Genomic DNA, 14,858 nt, shown 5'->3' with positions numbered 1-14,858 from the left:
AGCTGATCTGGATGTATTAACCCCAGCACATTTTTTGATTGGTGGTCCGCCTTCCTCTTTCGTCGAGCCGGATGTGACCAGTCTTAACTTCAATCGCTTGGATGGATGGCCACGCGTGGCTTACTTGCAGCAGATCTTTTGGTCCCGATGGAAGGAAGAATACTTAACATTACTGCAGCAGCGCTCCAAGTGGCGCACCCCAAAACCTGGCCTGGTTGTCGATGACTTAGTTCTGGTCATGGACGAAAACTTGCCTCCCATGAAGTGGCCCCTCGCCAGAGTGATCGAGCTTCTGTTCGTTGGAGATGCGGTTGCTCGAGTTGCCATTCTGAGTGACAAAGCGAGCAGTAAACAAGCTGTGCCTGCTTCCCCTTAAGGATGATGTTGAAATAGAGGCTTCCAACGGGGGGAGTATGTCGGGTCACGCAGCCGCAGCAGCTAATTAACTTAATTCGATCTCTTATATTAATTGCATGGCGAAAGGTAGCTCTCTCTAGCTCTAGCTCTAGCTCTCTCGTTTTTTATGTAATTGCATTCTTGGGCTCAGCATTCGGCTGGCTGTCCCTTTGTAAAATCAGTACGATTTCTGATCTCGACATTAAATGCACTCTCGTCTAGCTAATAAATTGTTAACAAGCCTAAATCAACCTTAAATTCGTATTTTGATTTAGCAATAAATAATAATGTTGAACTAATACAACAGCATATATAAGTGCAATGATTTTTCAAAGAAAACCCCAAAAAAAAGTCTTAACTGGATTCAAAATCAAAAATGATGTGTTAAATATCTAAGTCAAAATCACTCGTCAAAAACATTCACAAATAGAGATTGCATTAAGTGCAACAAAAAACACAACTCCTAATTTAATTTAGAAACAAAACCCCTTGGATGGTATCAAGGCAGCATCTGCGAGTGAAAAGCAATCCAGTTATGTACTCCTGGCAACTGCCCGAGTAAATATTCAAGGAAACAATGCTTGACTCTGGAACCCAAATTGATGCAAGTTCCGAAAGAGGAATCGAAATACTCGGCATTGGTGGAAAATCACACACTTCAAGTGCAAGAAACAACGTCCAGCTAAAATCAAAACCGGCTGATTTTAGTTCACGGCATGAAGCAATGGTTTTTAGTCATTGACTAACCAACTGATAATTGGAAGATTACGACAAAGGCAACATTGACTGAAAAACTTTTTGGAAGACCAGAAGAGATTTATATTCTTCTTGAAACCGATCACTATTTTAATATGCAATTAATGCAAGCTAAGTGCATGAGCTTAAAGAATTCCAAACTTGGATGGATTGTAGCCGGTAAAATTGCAGAGAGAGCACCGACATCACCGATGTGTGCTGTACTCACGGAAGGAGAAAAGGTGGATGAGAAACTCGTCAAATTCTGGGAACTGGACCACTTTTAACTGGAAACAAAATGTTATCCGCCAATAAAAAAACAGTGTGAAGTTCATTTTCTTCAGCACACTCATATGGCTCAGGACTCAAGATTAATTGTAAAATTTCCATATTATTAATTAAAAACCGTCACATAACGTCACAAACGTCTGCGTCATTTCTGCCAACGAAATACTTGGAATATTTAGCAACCAAGCAAATGCAGAAGTATCCTATAGGATCTTCTGCACTGGAAAATGATTTTTATGTCGACGATTGTATCACCGGAGCCAATGCAAGTCCTGAGGCCCTACAAATTGAAAAGGAGCTTATCCATATTCTGTTAGGCTTTAATTGAGGAAATAGTGCCCAAATAGTAACCATCTAATTCAAGGGATGAATAAGAAAGATATAATTTCTAATATACAAATTGAAGATGCTGCTTATGAAGACTGCAGTATAAAAACATTAGGAATTACATGGAATCCTACAATAGATAAGCTCTGCGGAAAAACACAGTCCGTAACCACACACAAAGTAACAAGACGCGATGTAGTCTCCGAAATATTCAAAAAACTCGATCCTTTTGGACTATTTTCTCCAGTTGTTATAAAGGCCAACATATTTTTGCAAGGTTTAACAATGGCAAGATTCGAATACAACGAAGAATTACCTACGCATTTACATTGGGAGTGGAAGCCATTCCGGGAAAATTGTAAAACATTGAATGACGTAGAAGTTTCGTGTCATGTTTTTGATAGAAAAATTACGATATACAAGGAGATACATTTACGGATAAAAGAGTGACTGTACAATTATTATGTGCCAAGTCTAGTTTGACCCCAGTAAATGCTATCATACTCCCGAGACTTTAATTAAAGGAATGAGTTTTACGTGCTCAATTATCTGCCACCATGAAGCAGCAATTGTCGCTACAAGGAACTGTAATATATTTTAGTTCGGATTCCGAAATTGTGTTGTTCTGGATAAATAGCCAAAAACAATAAAGGATAAATTTGTGGCCAATACCCAAAAACCATTATTACAAGGGATTGGCGACATGTTTCATCAGAAAACAACGCTGCAGACATAGCTTCAAAAGGAATTAGTGGTTCCAAATTCACCAATCTAATACTATAGTTCTATGACCCACTTTTCTTATATGGTCCTTCACCAAAACGGCAATTACCATTTGTTGCTGCGAAATCAGAACGCCAAGCTCCACTAGCCACATCAAGGCAACGTTATTGGGCTATAAAGGGGACAACTATAGCTAGAAATGTCATTTTCAAATGCGTCAAATGCACTAGAGCTAAGCCAAAATTAAAAGAACAAACAATGGGACAGCTACCAACATTAAGGGTCACACAAGCTAGACCATTCCATAACTCTGGAATAGATTATTGTGGTCCATTTAAAATTTGTGGAAAGAAAACACATACTGCGTACATAGCAATATTTTGCTGCTTCGCTACTAAAGCTGTTCATTTGGAACTGGTCAGCGAGGAAAATGTCAAACATTGCACTGCGACATTGCTACCAATTTTGTTGTTATTTTGTCCAAAATGGAGGAGATCCTTGGAGAACGTAAAGGAAAGAGAGTTTCGGATACTTTATTCAGAGGGATTAGGAGTTCCCTTATCTGTGCGCCTCACAGCGTTCACGGCTTGTCCTAGCTCCATCAGCTGCGTAAGACCCTCCATTAGCGGCTGCAATGACTATCGCGTCGTTTCGTGGCGGCCGTACTTTGGGCTTCTTGACCTTCTGCTTTACCTGCTGCCATTCCTTTTGCTTTTTCTTAGGGTTTTGCCGGTACCTTTTTTGCTGGAGCAAATAGCGATTTCCATGTTTTTGGCCCGCTTGCTGTTGCTGGTCGCAAGCACTTCTCCGCAAATTGTCCCGGATTTCTCCTTGGATTTCTCCTGCTCTTCGATTATGCTTTGCACAATCGATAGGGCCTCTCTCTGTGGGTAGTCGATTTCATCGACTATGTCTCTCATTGGGTTGGTAATGGAACGGTTTCCTTACATTACCTTTCTCAGCTCGCTGGCCATTAATCCCTGGACTATTAGCTGTTTCAGCTCACCCGTTTCTGTACTTCGGAAGCTTTTGGGCCGCTTTCTTCTCCTACTTGTGTGTCGTTATGCTGCCTCCCTTCGCACTCCAAACTTTTTCCGGGCGATCTCGCCATTACGCAGCTCTTCCTGAAATGGTCAGCTTCGTTGTTGGCCCAATCTGGGAGGTTTAACAACGGCTTGTTGATGCCCCCGGGATTGGCCGGGGCCGACACGTTCCGTTTGCCGGCGTGAATCCATGTACAATTCGTAACACTCATAGGCTTGCACCTGGGTGTTGTGCTGGCCATTTCCCCGCCTGGAGAATTCATGCGTGTAGTAGCGCAGGAAATTTTGACCTTTCCCCGCAGTAAGCTGCTATTTATTAAGTCGGACTATGCGGAGATTTCCCTCTCTTTCTTTGTCTTAAATCTAGTGTTCTTTGCCCTTAATCGGAATTCGGTGTTTCCGTTATTCTCTCTTCTTGGTATTACGCCTTAGAAAAGCAAAACAAAATAAAAACGCGTAATTGAGCAAGAAGTATCCTTGGACTGCAGGCATAATTAAACATCATCTGCGTACATTAGTACATGAGAATGAGTTATAACTGAGAGAAGGTCATTTATAGGAAAAGTAAAAAATAGCAGCCCCAGGTGGCTCCCTTGTGGGACAACGGAAACAACGTGGAGTAGAGAAGAGAGAGAATATTTAAGAAATACTCTTTTTGTTCTGCAATGCAGATAACTTAAGATACATCTTAAAGGATCAACAGGGAACCCTAATAAGAACAGGGAACCCTTACAGTTACAGAGTCAAATGCTTTACTAAAGTCAATCTGACGTCTGTTTGAAGATGTTTTTTAAATCCCTTTATCACAAATGATGTAAGTTCTAAAAGCTTAGTGGTTGTTGATCGACACGGAGATATACTGACCTACAGAGGTGCTGCAAATGGGGAGTAATAATATTTTCAAAGAGCTTTGGGATTACTGACAATTAAGTGATTCTTCTATAATTTGCTATCTTTTTTGGGGAGAGGAATTACAAACGATACCTTCAACATATGGGAAAATTGTAAAGATTCTTAGGCCCCCGCGCAATATCTAAGCACGCAGCCAGGAATTCCATCGGGACCAGGCGAATAGACGGGCTTAACACGTCGACGATCACGTATCGTGTAACGTATCCTAGAAATCTTTAGATTTCCGCAAGGAAGAGCAGATGAAAATTTTTATACTTTTCGTAGCACGTGATGGTTCAGGCTGGTCGTCGATTCCGATGATATAAAGCCCATTACCTCCCGTGTGTATGTGAAACGTGGCATAGACTGTGGAAGTTATGTGGATTTCTTTGACTTAACATTCGTTCTTTCTATTCGCGAAGAATTCGGATTCGCTCGTCATGGTCGACATCGGGAATACTCTCATTACAACAAAATCGCTAAGCTTGAGATTATTTCTTGATCTGAATATGCCTATACACACCAGCAGGCAACTGTGGTTATTAGGATGGTTTTCTTTATTATTTTTCTTAAAGTTACTTTATACGCTTACTTTTATATTATTTATTTTCTAGTAATTGTAAAATGCGCCTTCGTTTTTAAAGAGGTCACTAAAATTTGTTGAAAATGTAATAATATGGGGTCTACACACGGTACAAACCTCCCGAGCGTTTTTCCAACGTTTTCCGACTTAGCCGATGTTTTGTCGCACTGCTCGTAGCTGCGACCGTCGCGTGTGAGTTTGTAATGAGACTGTAGCCCCTCTCCTCTCTGGCCCCTCTCTACGTCTGGCGTTCGGAGCGTAGTATTGATGGGAAACCAATAGTTGGGAGAATTAAGGTGTGGGAATAACTCACGATTAATTAATGACTTTAATAATCTGAACGGTTGACTTGGACTGGCTGGAACTTTTGCAATGCACGTCTGCCTTGGTTGGTGCTAGAATTAGAAAAAACCAAAACACGCGTGTCAGATCCTCATGAAACCAAAATTTCCCGCAATATCGAAAAAGATCGCCATTTTTGTTTGCCAACGCCCGGGACTACCATCCAAATTTAATTTATTTCATTTATTTTTTATTTATTTCCTAACACGTAAAGACTTATATTTATTGCGTTAGTCACATCGGGTTGAGTAAAGAATTTTCAAATAAAATAAATAATTTAAATGTACTAACAAAGTTGTGTTTACAAATTGAGTATAAGTTTAAGTTTGCAACTATCTTTAAGCATGCATAAACTCTTTGATTGTAAAGATAAACTGAGACGCGCTTCTGATGGTTTTAAGAGCATGAGGTTTATTGTTCCATAGGGGAATAGCATTAATAAATAATTGCCAATTCGCGCGCATAAGGTTTCATATCTGGGGATTATACATTTTTGTGTTCTTCGCGATTGAGCTGGAAGAAGTTTCTGAAACAAAGAAGACGGTTCACGGGTGCACACAATCTTTTAAAAATAAATTAACGTTTTAAGGTCAACCCACTGACTAAGGGAAAGGTCAAGAATATTATTGACTACGTGGAAAGTGTGGTGCGACGAATTGAATCACATGCGTATCTTGAGTGTCGCAATACCCAAAAATCTCAACACCGAAAAACTTCGTGGGAACCAAAATTGTTTTGGCCACTTGCACACTTAGCTGAGTTGGCAAGAACGACTGAGAAGTAGAAAGCTGTCTCAGAAGTCCATATGTTCTGGAAGTAGAAAGCTGTCTCAGAACATACGGGCTTCTGAGACAGCTTTCTACTTCTCAGTCGTTCTTTAATTCCCTATTCCCACCTTATTGAGCTGAGCCTAACAGGGACTCATTCTGCGCCGTGGGAACTTAAGCTTAAAAATGGAAGGAAAACCCCAAGAAAAGCATGCAGGAGGTCACTGCAGATGAGAAAGGTCGCCTAATCGAAGCTGTTTCCCATTATTATGGGACCTCACCGAAATCATGCCGGTCGTGACCTCGCAAAGAAAGTAATTTCGGGAAAAAAGAATTTGGTTACGTTGTATTAATAGAAGTATCTTTTTAGCAGAACCACCAATAATACGATCTCCGACGAGCTCTATTTGGGAATCCCAGGACTCCACCTTCACCAACTACTTGGCAGCTAGTGCGAAGATGGAGGAGGAAAAAAGGCTCCGCTAAGGCACACCTGGAAAAGCCATTACCATCCATTGCTAGGATGCTGTGCGACTTCCTGCAGCATCAGGCGAAACAACCCCGTTCCCAACCTGGCTCCTACTTCCTCAAGATCAAATATGCCTATTGGGACTCGGAGCTGGACTGCAGATGGCGCGGGAAGGATGGCGAAGCATCCGTGGGACGAGAAGGTAGCTCTAAACTACTAATTTACATAAATAAACAATAAAAATCAGCAGACTCTTCTTTTTTAAGTTGCGTGAACTTTGAAAACTTCGGTCACACTTCAAAGAACAAGATTTGAAGACTATTGAAACTCTTAGCCGATCTGAGTACTAGGCTTAAAACTGAATAAAATTGAAAATTTGACATGGCTATAAATAAGTAATTAATCGGTATAATATAAAATCATCGAAAAACCACGGAAAACAGCGCTAAGGAAAAAATCGAGGCATCGATGAATTTTTTAATAGTTTTGATATAAGATTCATTCTGTTATTTTATTTATATGAAAAACTACAAAAAAGCTTCGGTACTAATTAAATTTTTTTTATTTTTTATACATGTAATGAAATTCTTTTGCACGTATGGTACACTTAGCACTATTTGTGTAAAGTTTTGTGGATTAGATCCAGCAAAAGCTGGTCTTTGTCGTTATTCTGGAATTTATCATTGCCATATACATATATACATATGAAGCTAATAAATATATTTACCTTGCCATTTCTACTTTTTTCACATATGTAAAACCAAAGATAATATAGACTCCAAGATGAATAACCACTATACAACGGAATGTACGGCGAAATTTGTTGTGTGTATTTTCGATCTTCCTAGTCTGCGTTGTTCGTGTAATAATCTTTGGTTGTGTTAGCTTATAATATTGTGTGCTCTGCAGCAAAAAGGCTCAAACTCGCATTTGACTGATGCGCTGTAACAAAGCGCCCTGGGCGAGGGATCTAGTCGTTTAAGGGGGTTCACCTGTGTGAATGTCGACTTTCAAGCGCTTTTTCGGATATTTCGTGTAAGTAAACTATTCAAGGTTTTTGAATAATTATTTTTGTATTTTGTTAGATTATTTTTTAAGCTTATATATTTTTATGTACAACAGTTTTATCAAGAAAGTGTACTGGTTACCGAAGCTGGAACGAGACTTTCCCAAATTTACGGACCTAAACGGTGTACAGGATACACCACACATAAGTCGTCTGAAACAAAAAACGAAAATACTCCGTTATTCGTAATCAAGTTGCCAAGGTACTGAGTTTACATGAAGTAAAACTTTTGGCATCAATGGAAAGGTAATTTAAATGCCGTTGGAATGATACAATACATTTCTTAACCCATTCAGTATTTATTGTAGAGGACGAATTTGTGTAAGTCTATGTTTAAATTACCTTTCCATTGATGCCAAAGTTTACAAGAAATAAGTTCAAATTATGAGTATATTTAACATTTGTTTTGTCAAAATACTTATGCCGACCAGTGTACTTAGATAGCTCTGCAAATGATTTTGTTTGCACCAATGGCCTTAAAGCGATAGTATGTGAAATACATGGCTATAGGATCGAAAAAAGGGGCCATTTTTTTTAAAACAGGTAGAAAGATTGAATTCGACTTCCGAAATTTTTATTGCTAAAAAAGTTTTCTTGCTGTACAAACATTGCAAATGTTTTGACTCCCAAGATGATTGTTAAAGTAGCAATAATTTAAAAATTCTTCGCCATAAATAAATAGTTTTCCAACGATTTTTGAATGTTTTAACAGCAAAACTTGAATCTAATTATTGAATATGTTTACTTTATGTAATAAGCACTTATCATATTCATTATATATATATTATCATAAATTCATTCATAAAACAAAGTTAAAAAAATAACTAAATAAAGTACAGTTAAAAATTAAAAAATAATAGTAAAATAAAATACAGCTAGAAAGAAGAACAAAAATTAGTATAATTAAATTCAGCCTCAGAGCGGAATTGAACCTCGAACATTTCATCAGCGGGCCACCACCCACATACAATTGTTAAGCGAAATGTGCCTTTTAGGTCGATTCCCTTTTGCCAACATAATTCAAGAACTGACGAATGAACCAAATATTATTTTTGTCTTTTTGGCATCGAGGAGTGTCGGGAGCGAGAGAGCAGGTGACAGAGAGAAACAAAGTAACGGAACTCTAAAAATAGATTCATATACGTGTGAGCTTTGTTTGCAAAAACCGGCTGTGTACATTTTTATGCTCCTGGTTAGGCATCTTGGTATCTCATAGTCTTTTGTAAAACCAACGCCGACTTAAGATCTCAATATCATGAAATTAGAGACCAATGTTTCGTAAAACATCGATGTCTCAGTTAACAAAAACATCGGAAAACATCGTTAAAAGTAAGTTCCATGCTCGATGCATCGAAGTTTTCAGTATCCCTAGTTCCAACACAAAGGTCCCCAGGATGTTAATTCGGGAGACACAGTCGAAAGTTCGGGAACGTATTCCAAAAAAAATTTGTTCTAGGTCGTATCTTTTTTACGCAAAGCAACACGCATGCAAATTTCGCAGGACAAATGTACGTGCTAGGTGCATTCTATCGCGGTGCCATCTGGGTGTGTTTCAATATAGTGCATCCAGGTTTATTTTGCTGGGAATGTAAAAAAACAAAAATGAAACCCGAAGGTTGCCTTAGTCCATTTTTCTACGATCGTTTCTTTGGGTACTTTTCTCTTGACAAACAAATAATAAAGACAAAACGGAACTCGCAAGGAAGCGCGCGGTTTTTCTTGTCTCTTGCATTTCTCGTCAGTTTAATTTTTAAAGTTTAAAAAGTTTGTTGCTTTCTGCCACCAATTTTACTACAATAAAGTAAAGAGTAGATTAGGTTAGGTTAGGTAGGAGTGGTTGGAGACTAGATATTAGTCCCCTCACTTAGGCCACAATGGGCCCCTTGTGATACCACATGATCTCTGAAAGATCCGTTTCCCTAGCTCATGGGTTATCTGCTTTCGCGAAGTATTCTGTTCTTCTCAAAAAACATAATAGTTTTTGAATGCTTACGTCCTGAATGGCCGCAAGGTTCGGAAGTGTGTAGCTACCCAGGGTTTGAAAGCGCTTTAGGTTATGCGCTGGGCAGAAGCATAGGAGGTGTTCGATGCTCTCCTCTTCGACTATCTGTTTGCAGCTGCGGCAGAAGTCGTGGTTACTTAGACCCAGCCTTAGCGCATGAGTGCCTATAATACAGTGGCCCGTGAGAGCATTTAGGAGAGTGGAGATGTCCTCCCTGCTACATTGTAGGAGAGTTTTTGTTCTTTTTGAGTTGTAGTTTGGCCATGTGAGTCTAGAATTGTGGCATGTTGAGATTGAGTTCCAACGGTTGTTGGAAAGTGTGAACAATCTCTGCCTGAGATAGAGCTTGCTGGTAGCCATGGGCATACCTACCGTGTCCTTATCACGAAGGATATCGGCGGTTGTCCCCTGTCTTGCTAGCTCGTCTGCAATGCAGTTGCCCTCAATATTTCGGTGTCCAGGCACCCAGATGAGGTTGATTCTCAGATGAGTGGCCATCTCGTTAAGAGATTTGCGGCATTCAGAGATTGTTTTTGAGCTCGTTGTGTAGGAGTCGAGGGCCCTGAGGGCTGCTTGACTATCCGAGAAAATGAAGATATCTATGTCTTGATGTACAGACGTGTTCAGGTGGGTAGTGGCTTCCTGAATTGCCATCACTTTCGCTTGGAAAACACTACAGTGGTCTGGTAGGCGGAATGAGACTTTTATGTCTAGTTCGGGGGAAAAGACTCCCCCACCTGTTTGGGAGTTAAGCTTGGAGCCGTCAGTGTATATGTTGACGGCGTTTACGAATTGATGTGGGAGGTTGTCGCAGTCTGTACGGGTGGGTATATAGATCTTGTATCTTTTTTCGAAGTTGACTATGGGTGGGACGTACTCCGTATTACGTGGTAGGGGTGAATGTTTTAATAGGATATTGGAGTGACCCGTGGAGCCTGTTGTCCAAGCCGCTGCTTCACGGAGCCTCAGCGCTGCTGCAGATGCCCAGCTTTTGGCAAGTAGGTCCAGGGGTTGGAGATCGAGAATTGTGTTTAGTGCCTCAGTGGCGGTTGTGCGAAGCGCCCCACTGATGCAGAGCTCTGCGCTTCTTTGGATCTTATGAAGGATCCGGACGTTGCAGTTCTTATCTAGAGAAGGCCACCAAACGATGTTTCCGTAGAGGAGAATGGGCCTGACTATTGCAGTATATAGCCAGGGAACTATCATGGGGGAGAAACCCCACTTCCTCCCTATGGCTTTTTTACTATGGCCGCTTTGCGTGTGCGATCTAGGATGTTATCTGTCCAGAGGAGCTTTTTGTCAAGGATGACACCTAGGTACTTTGCTTGGTTGCTAAAGGTTAGGCGCGTTAGGTGTAGTTTTGGGGGAACTAGAATTGGTACCTTATACTTCCTTGTAAAGAGAACTAGTTCGGTCTTTTCTGGGTTAACTCCCAGTCCACAGCCAGCCGTCCACCGGGAGAGGGTGGATAGGGCTGTCTCCATTAGATTGCAAAGGGTTTGCGGGAATTTGCCCTGCAGTAGGATAACCACGTCATCCGCGTAGGCTACCACTTTTGTGCCCGCCTCTTCTAGAAGTGATAGCAGTTTGTTGACCCCGAGTGGGCCGATCCCATAGTGGAGTACACTACTCTGCTGGTTAGCATGGTGTGTATGAGTCCCACTATGGGCCGCTCAATGCCCAGTTCAGTCAGAGCACCAGTAATCGCCGTTGGGGTGACGTTGTTAAAGGCGCCTTCTATGTCTAGAAACGCTGCAAGAGAGTGTTCCATATTGCGGAAACCTCTCTCTATACTGTACACTAGAGAGTGGATGGCGGTATCGGTTGATCTACCCTTACGGTACGCATGCTGTGCGTCAGAGAGTAGGCTATGGTCGAAGATTAGACTGATATGGGTGTCAATTAGCCTTTCCAGGGTCTTCAACAAGAAGGAAGACAGACTAATCGGGCGGAAGTCCTTTGGGTTGGTGTGGGAGGGCTTGCCGGCTTTCGGTATTAAAATTACCTTAACGTCCAGCCACCTTGTTGGAATATGGTTTAGAGCAAGGCAGCCGTGGAAGATGGCTGTCAGCCAGGGTAGGGACATATCTAGTGTCCGTTGTAGCTGGGCCGGGAAGAAACCATCTGGGCCAGGTGATTTGAAGGGCTTAAAAGAGTTGACAGTCCACTGAATGCGGCAAGGGTTTGAAATGTTGTCAATACTCTGGTCGTCTAAGTTCTCCTCTATGTGGAGGTCCTCCACTACATGGGTGTTCTTGGGGAAGTGGGTGTCTAACAGTAGTTCAAGGGTTTCCTGACTGTTTTCCGACCAGCTGTCAGCATTGGTTTTTAGATAGCCAATGGTTGCTGGAGCTTTTGCTATAATTCTTCTGAGTCTGGATGCCTCCGCAGTAGATTCTATGCTACTGCAGAAGTTAGCCCAAGCTCTTCGTTTTGATATTCTAATTTCCTTTTTGTATAGGCTTAGTTTTGTATGATATAAATTCCAGGAGGATTCGCTATTGTTGTATTTAGCTCTACTGAAGTAAGTTCTACACTCTCTTTTAAGGTTCGCCACGGTTGCGTTCCACCAAGGGGGTTTGTGCTTTTTTTACTGTTCTGCTTGGGGAAGCCCTTTTTAAGGCCTCAAGGCAGATATCAGTAAAAGTGTTAACTAGGTTATCTATATCTTGACGGTTGCGTATGTGTGTCGGAGGAGCGTGTACGTTCCTGTTGAGGAGATTTTTGTAGTATCCCCAGTTGGTTAATCTTAGATGTTCTCGGCGGGAGGACAATCTAGACTTATTGTAAATTCTACGTATCGGTGGTCTGAGAAGGAGTGTTCGATCCCCACCTTCCACGCTTCTAGCTGGTTAAGTAGGGGATCAGATATTAGTGTAATGTCTAGTACTTCCCTCCTATTTCTAGTGATGAAAGTTGGGTCATTACCCTTGTTGCAGATGAATAGATTTGATTGAAGGAGATAGTCGTAGAGTAACTCACCCCTTTCGTTGATGTTTGTACTTCCCCATTGTGTGTGGTGTGAGTTAGCGTCCCCACCCAGGATGAGTTCCTTAGATGAGTGAGTGCGTATGAGTTGTTGTGTAGTATTCGTATTCGTGAGCCAGATAGAATGATGCTATGGTGTGATGAGTGTGTTCGTTTAGCTCCAGTCTGACCGTGGTGAGGTCGCCTTCGCTAAACTGTGGAATAAGAAATGTATTAAAGTGTGTTTTTGTAAGAATGCAGGTTCTGGGTTTACCCCTGTCCTTGGTGTATAGGGGGGTTAATAAGCCACAGATGTTGTTACCAACAATCCATGGCTCTTGAATGAGGACTACGTCTATGTTGCCTGTTGCCAGGCGGGTGAGGAGGGCAGCGGATGCTGCCTTGCTGTGGTGCAGGTTAATTTGCAGAAACTGCACCATCTTTGGGACTGGGGTCGGGCTGGGTACCCTCCGCTTCCTCCCCTACGTCCTGGAGAACAGAGCGCCCTGGTCGGGTTGTGTCCTGGGTGCACAGCTGCTTCAGGCTCTCCGTCAGCTCCGAGTCGGTTGACACGTAGCCGGTGAGGGTGGCCTTTTCATGTTCAAGTTCGTCGTCGCGCTCGGTATTTTCCACCTTGACCACCTTCCAACCGTCTGTTGGAAGTTTCGGATTGAACCTGGTCAGCAGGCTGAGTATAGCCTCTGGTTCCGAGGGTTCCGACGGCAGCCACACCCTCGCTCTCGGTCGAGACGAGACGAGACCTTGTTAATTGCAGCCTTGTAGAGTGCTGCCGATCTCTCGTCTTCGCAGGCGATCAACTTAACATTGCCCTGGTACCACCCTGCATCTGTGCAATCGGGTGGCGGGCCTGGGTTTTCGTCCAGCACTTTCAAGGCCACTGACGCAAGGTCCCGTCTAACCAGACCCCATTGGTTTCTTGGGATCCTACCGCCTTCATCGCTCTGGTCGATGACACCAATGATCTTCCTAACCTTTACCACTTCCGCAAAGGATCTCGACCATGTGCCGCGGTTGGTTACCTTAGCCTTCTTGCTCGCTGGTTGAGCTGACTCCATCGACCTCTCTCGCTTGTTGCTGTTGCTGGTAGTCATAGCGATGTCGAAGACTGGGATAACTGCATTTGCCCAGGCTATGTTCTCTTGGATTTTCAGGTAATCCAATTTTGACGTCTGATCCTCACGTATCGGATTGGTGGCCAGCTTTCTTTCGTTCAGAGGTCCAGCCTGGTTAAGTGGTATCCTCTCAAACTCCTTTGCCCTGGTACTCACCACGAGACCGGCTTTAGCGCTCCCCTCAGGTTGGAGTGGCTGGTTAGCCACACCTACGCTGGTGGGAGGCTTGGGCTTGTCGCTATGGCGAGTTGGGCTTAGCCGGCTGCGTTGTTCGCTGGCCTTGGCAGGGGTGGATGTCACATGGACTGGGGTGGTCGGAGCCGTGATCTTGCTCTTCCTATCGTCGTTGGTTACGACTTCCGACTTTTTAAGAGTGTCGGGCTCTTGTTTGGTGCAGTCTTTTTGTTCTTTGTTAGTTAAGTTCTCCATATTAAATCCCACGAGCTGCGGAGAAAGGACAGGTCCACCCGGGCAGAGATCCGCCGTACCCGGGTAAGGCTGACTTAGAACAGGCGGTCGCCACTTGCCTGAGCTCACCGTTTGAGACTGAGTTATTTGATGACTCGGGCTCCCAGCCAGATTGACTCTCGGAACGGTACGAGTGAAACCTTAGTCCAGCCCGGGGTGAGATGAGTTGTGTGGGTAGGGAAGAGGTAGGTTCAAAGAGTGTGGGAAGGGGTATGTGTGAGCTATTTGTCGGAGGCGGCAGCACAAGCGCGACGTCGGTACTGCTACGGCGCAGATACCCGCTGACTGTCCGGGGCTACTTATTTGCGCTTCGTGTTGGGGGCTTGGCGGTAGCCGGGCCGCGTCCAACTTCCACGCTTATTCGGAGCTACCCTGGAGCCCTGGTTCTCGCCCTGGTTCTCGCTATTCGCAACCTGCGACCCGTTCGGTAGCCTTCAGCTCGGCGCCCTCAGAGCCATCCCACTAGCTCTTTGGCTGAAAAAGTGTAGATAATTTAGTTCAATATGAACACAATAAAATAACATAATACATATGTACAATTGTACATTCAAACTAAAAACAAATTAATTAAATAAAATTATAACTATTTGTATGTAAATGGTACATACAACAGTGTAATTGTTTCAAAATAAAAATACATTATATATATGTAATAATA

At 42.7% G+C, this 14,858-nt stretch overlaps 1 protein-coding gene and 1 long non-coding RNA gene across 3 annotated transcripts in view; one reads left to right on the top strand and one right to left on the bottom strand.

The window, feature by feature from the left end:
• LOC139353279 (uncharacterized) overlaps window positions 1-7,281 on the top strand; it is a 20,427-nt gene extending 13,146 nt beyond the window's left edge. For both annotated transcript variants that reach the window (XR_011604472.1, XR_011604473.1), the window contains 3 exons: window positions 5,918-6,409; window positions 6,469-6,766; window positions 6,831-7,281. This is a non-coding gene — a long non-coding RNA (uncharacterized lncRNA). The remainder of the gene's footprint in view (window positions 1-5,917; window positions 6,410-6,468; window positions 6,767-6,830) is intronic.
• On the bottom strand, window positions 4,923-14,858 carry LOC139353278 (uncharacterized). The gene is made up of 3 exons (XM_070996995.1): window positions 12,874-14,858; window positions 12,615-12,814; window positions 4,923-5,381 (listed from the first exon to the last, which is right to left on the bottom strand). Exon 1 carries the CDS (start codon window positions 14,159-14,161, stop codon window positions 13,280-13,282), a length of 882 nt encoding a protein of 293 aa, XP_070853096.1. The 5' UTR covers window positions 14,162-14,858; the 3' UTR covers window positions 4,923-5,381; window positions 12,615-12,814; window positions 12,874-13,279.

The sequence above is a fragment of the Drosophila suzukii genome, chromosome 3 (assembly GCF_043229965.1).
Source record: "Drosophila suzukii chromosome 3, CBGP_Dsuzu_IsoJpt1.0, whole genome shotgun sequence".
Lineage (NCBI taxonomy): Eukaryota > Metazoa > Arthropoda > Insecta > Diptera > Drosophilidae > Drosophila > Drosophila suzukii.
Note: the sequence above shows the minus strand (reverse complement) of the source record. Positions and strands in the feature narration are given on the sequence as shown.

Excerpts from the sequence above, each read along its gene's own strand:
- LOC139353278 (XM_070996995.1), bottom strand. The coding sequence starts at position 14,161 with ATGGAGAACTTAACTAACAAAGAACAAAAAGACTGCACCAAACAAGAG.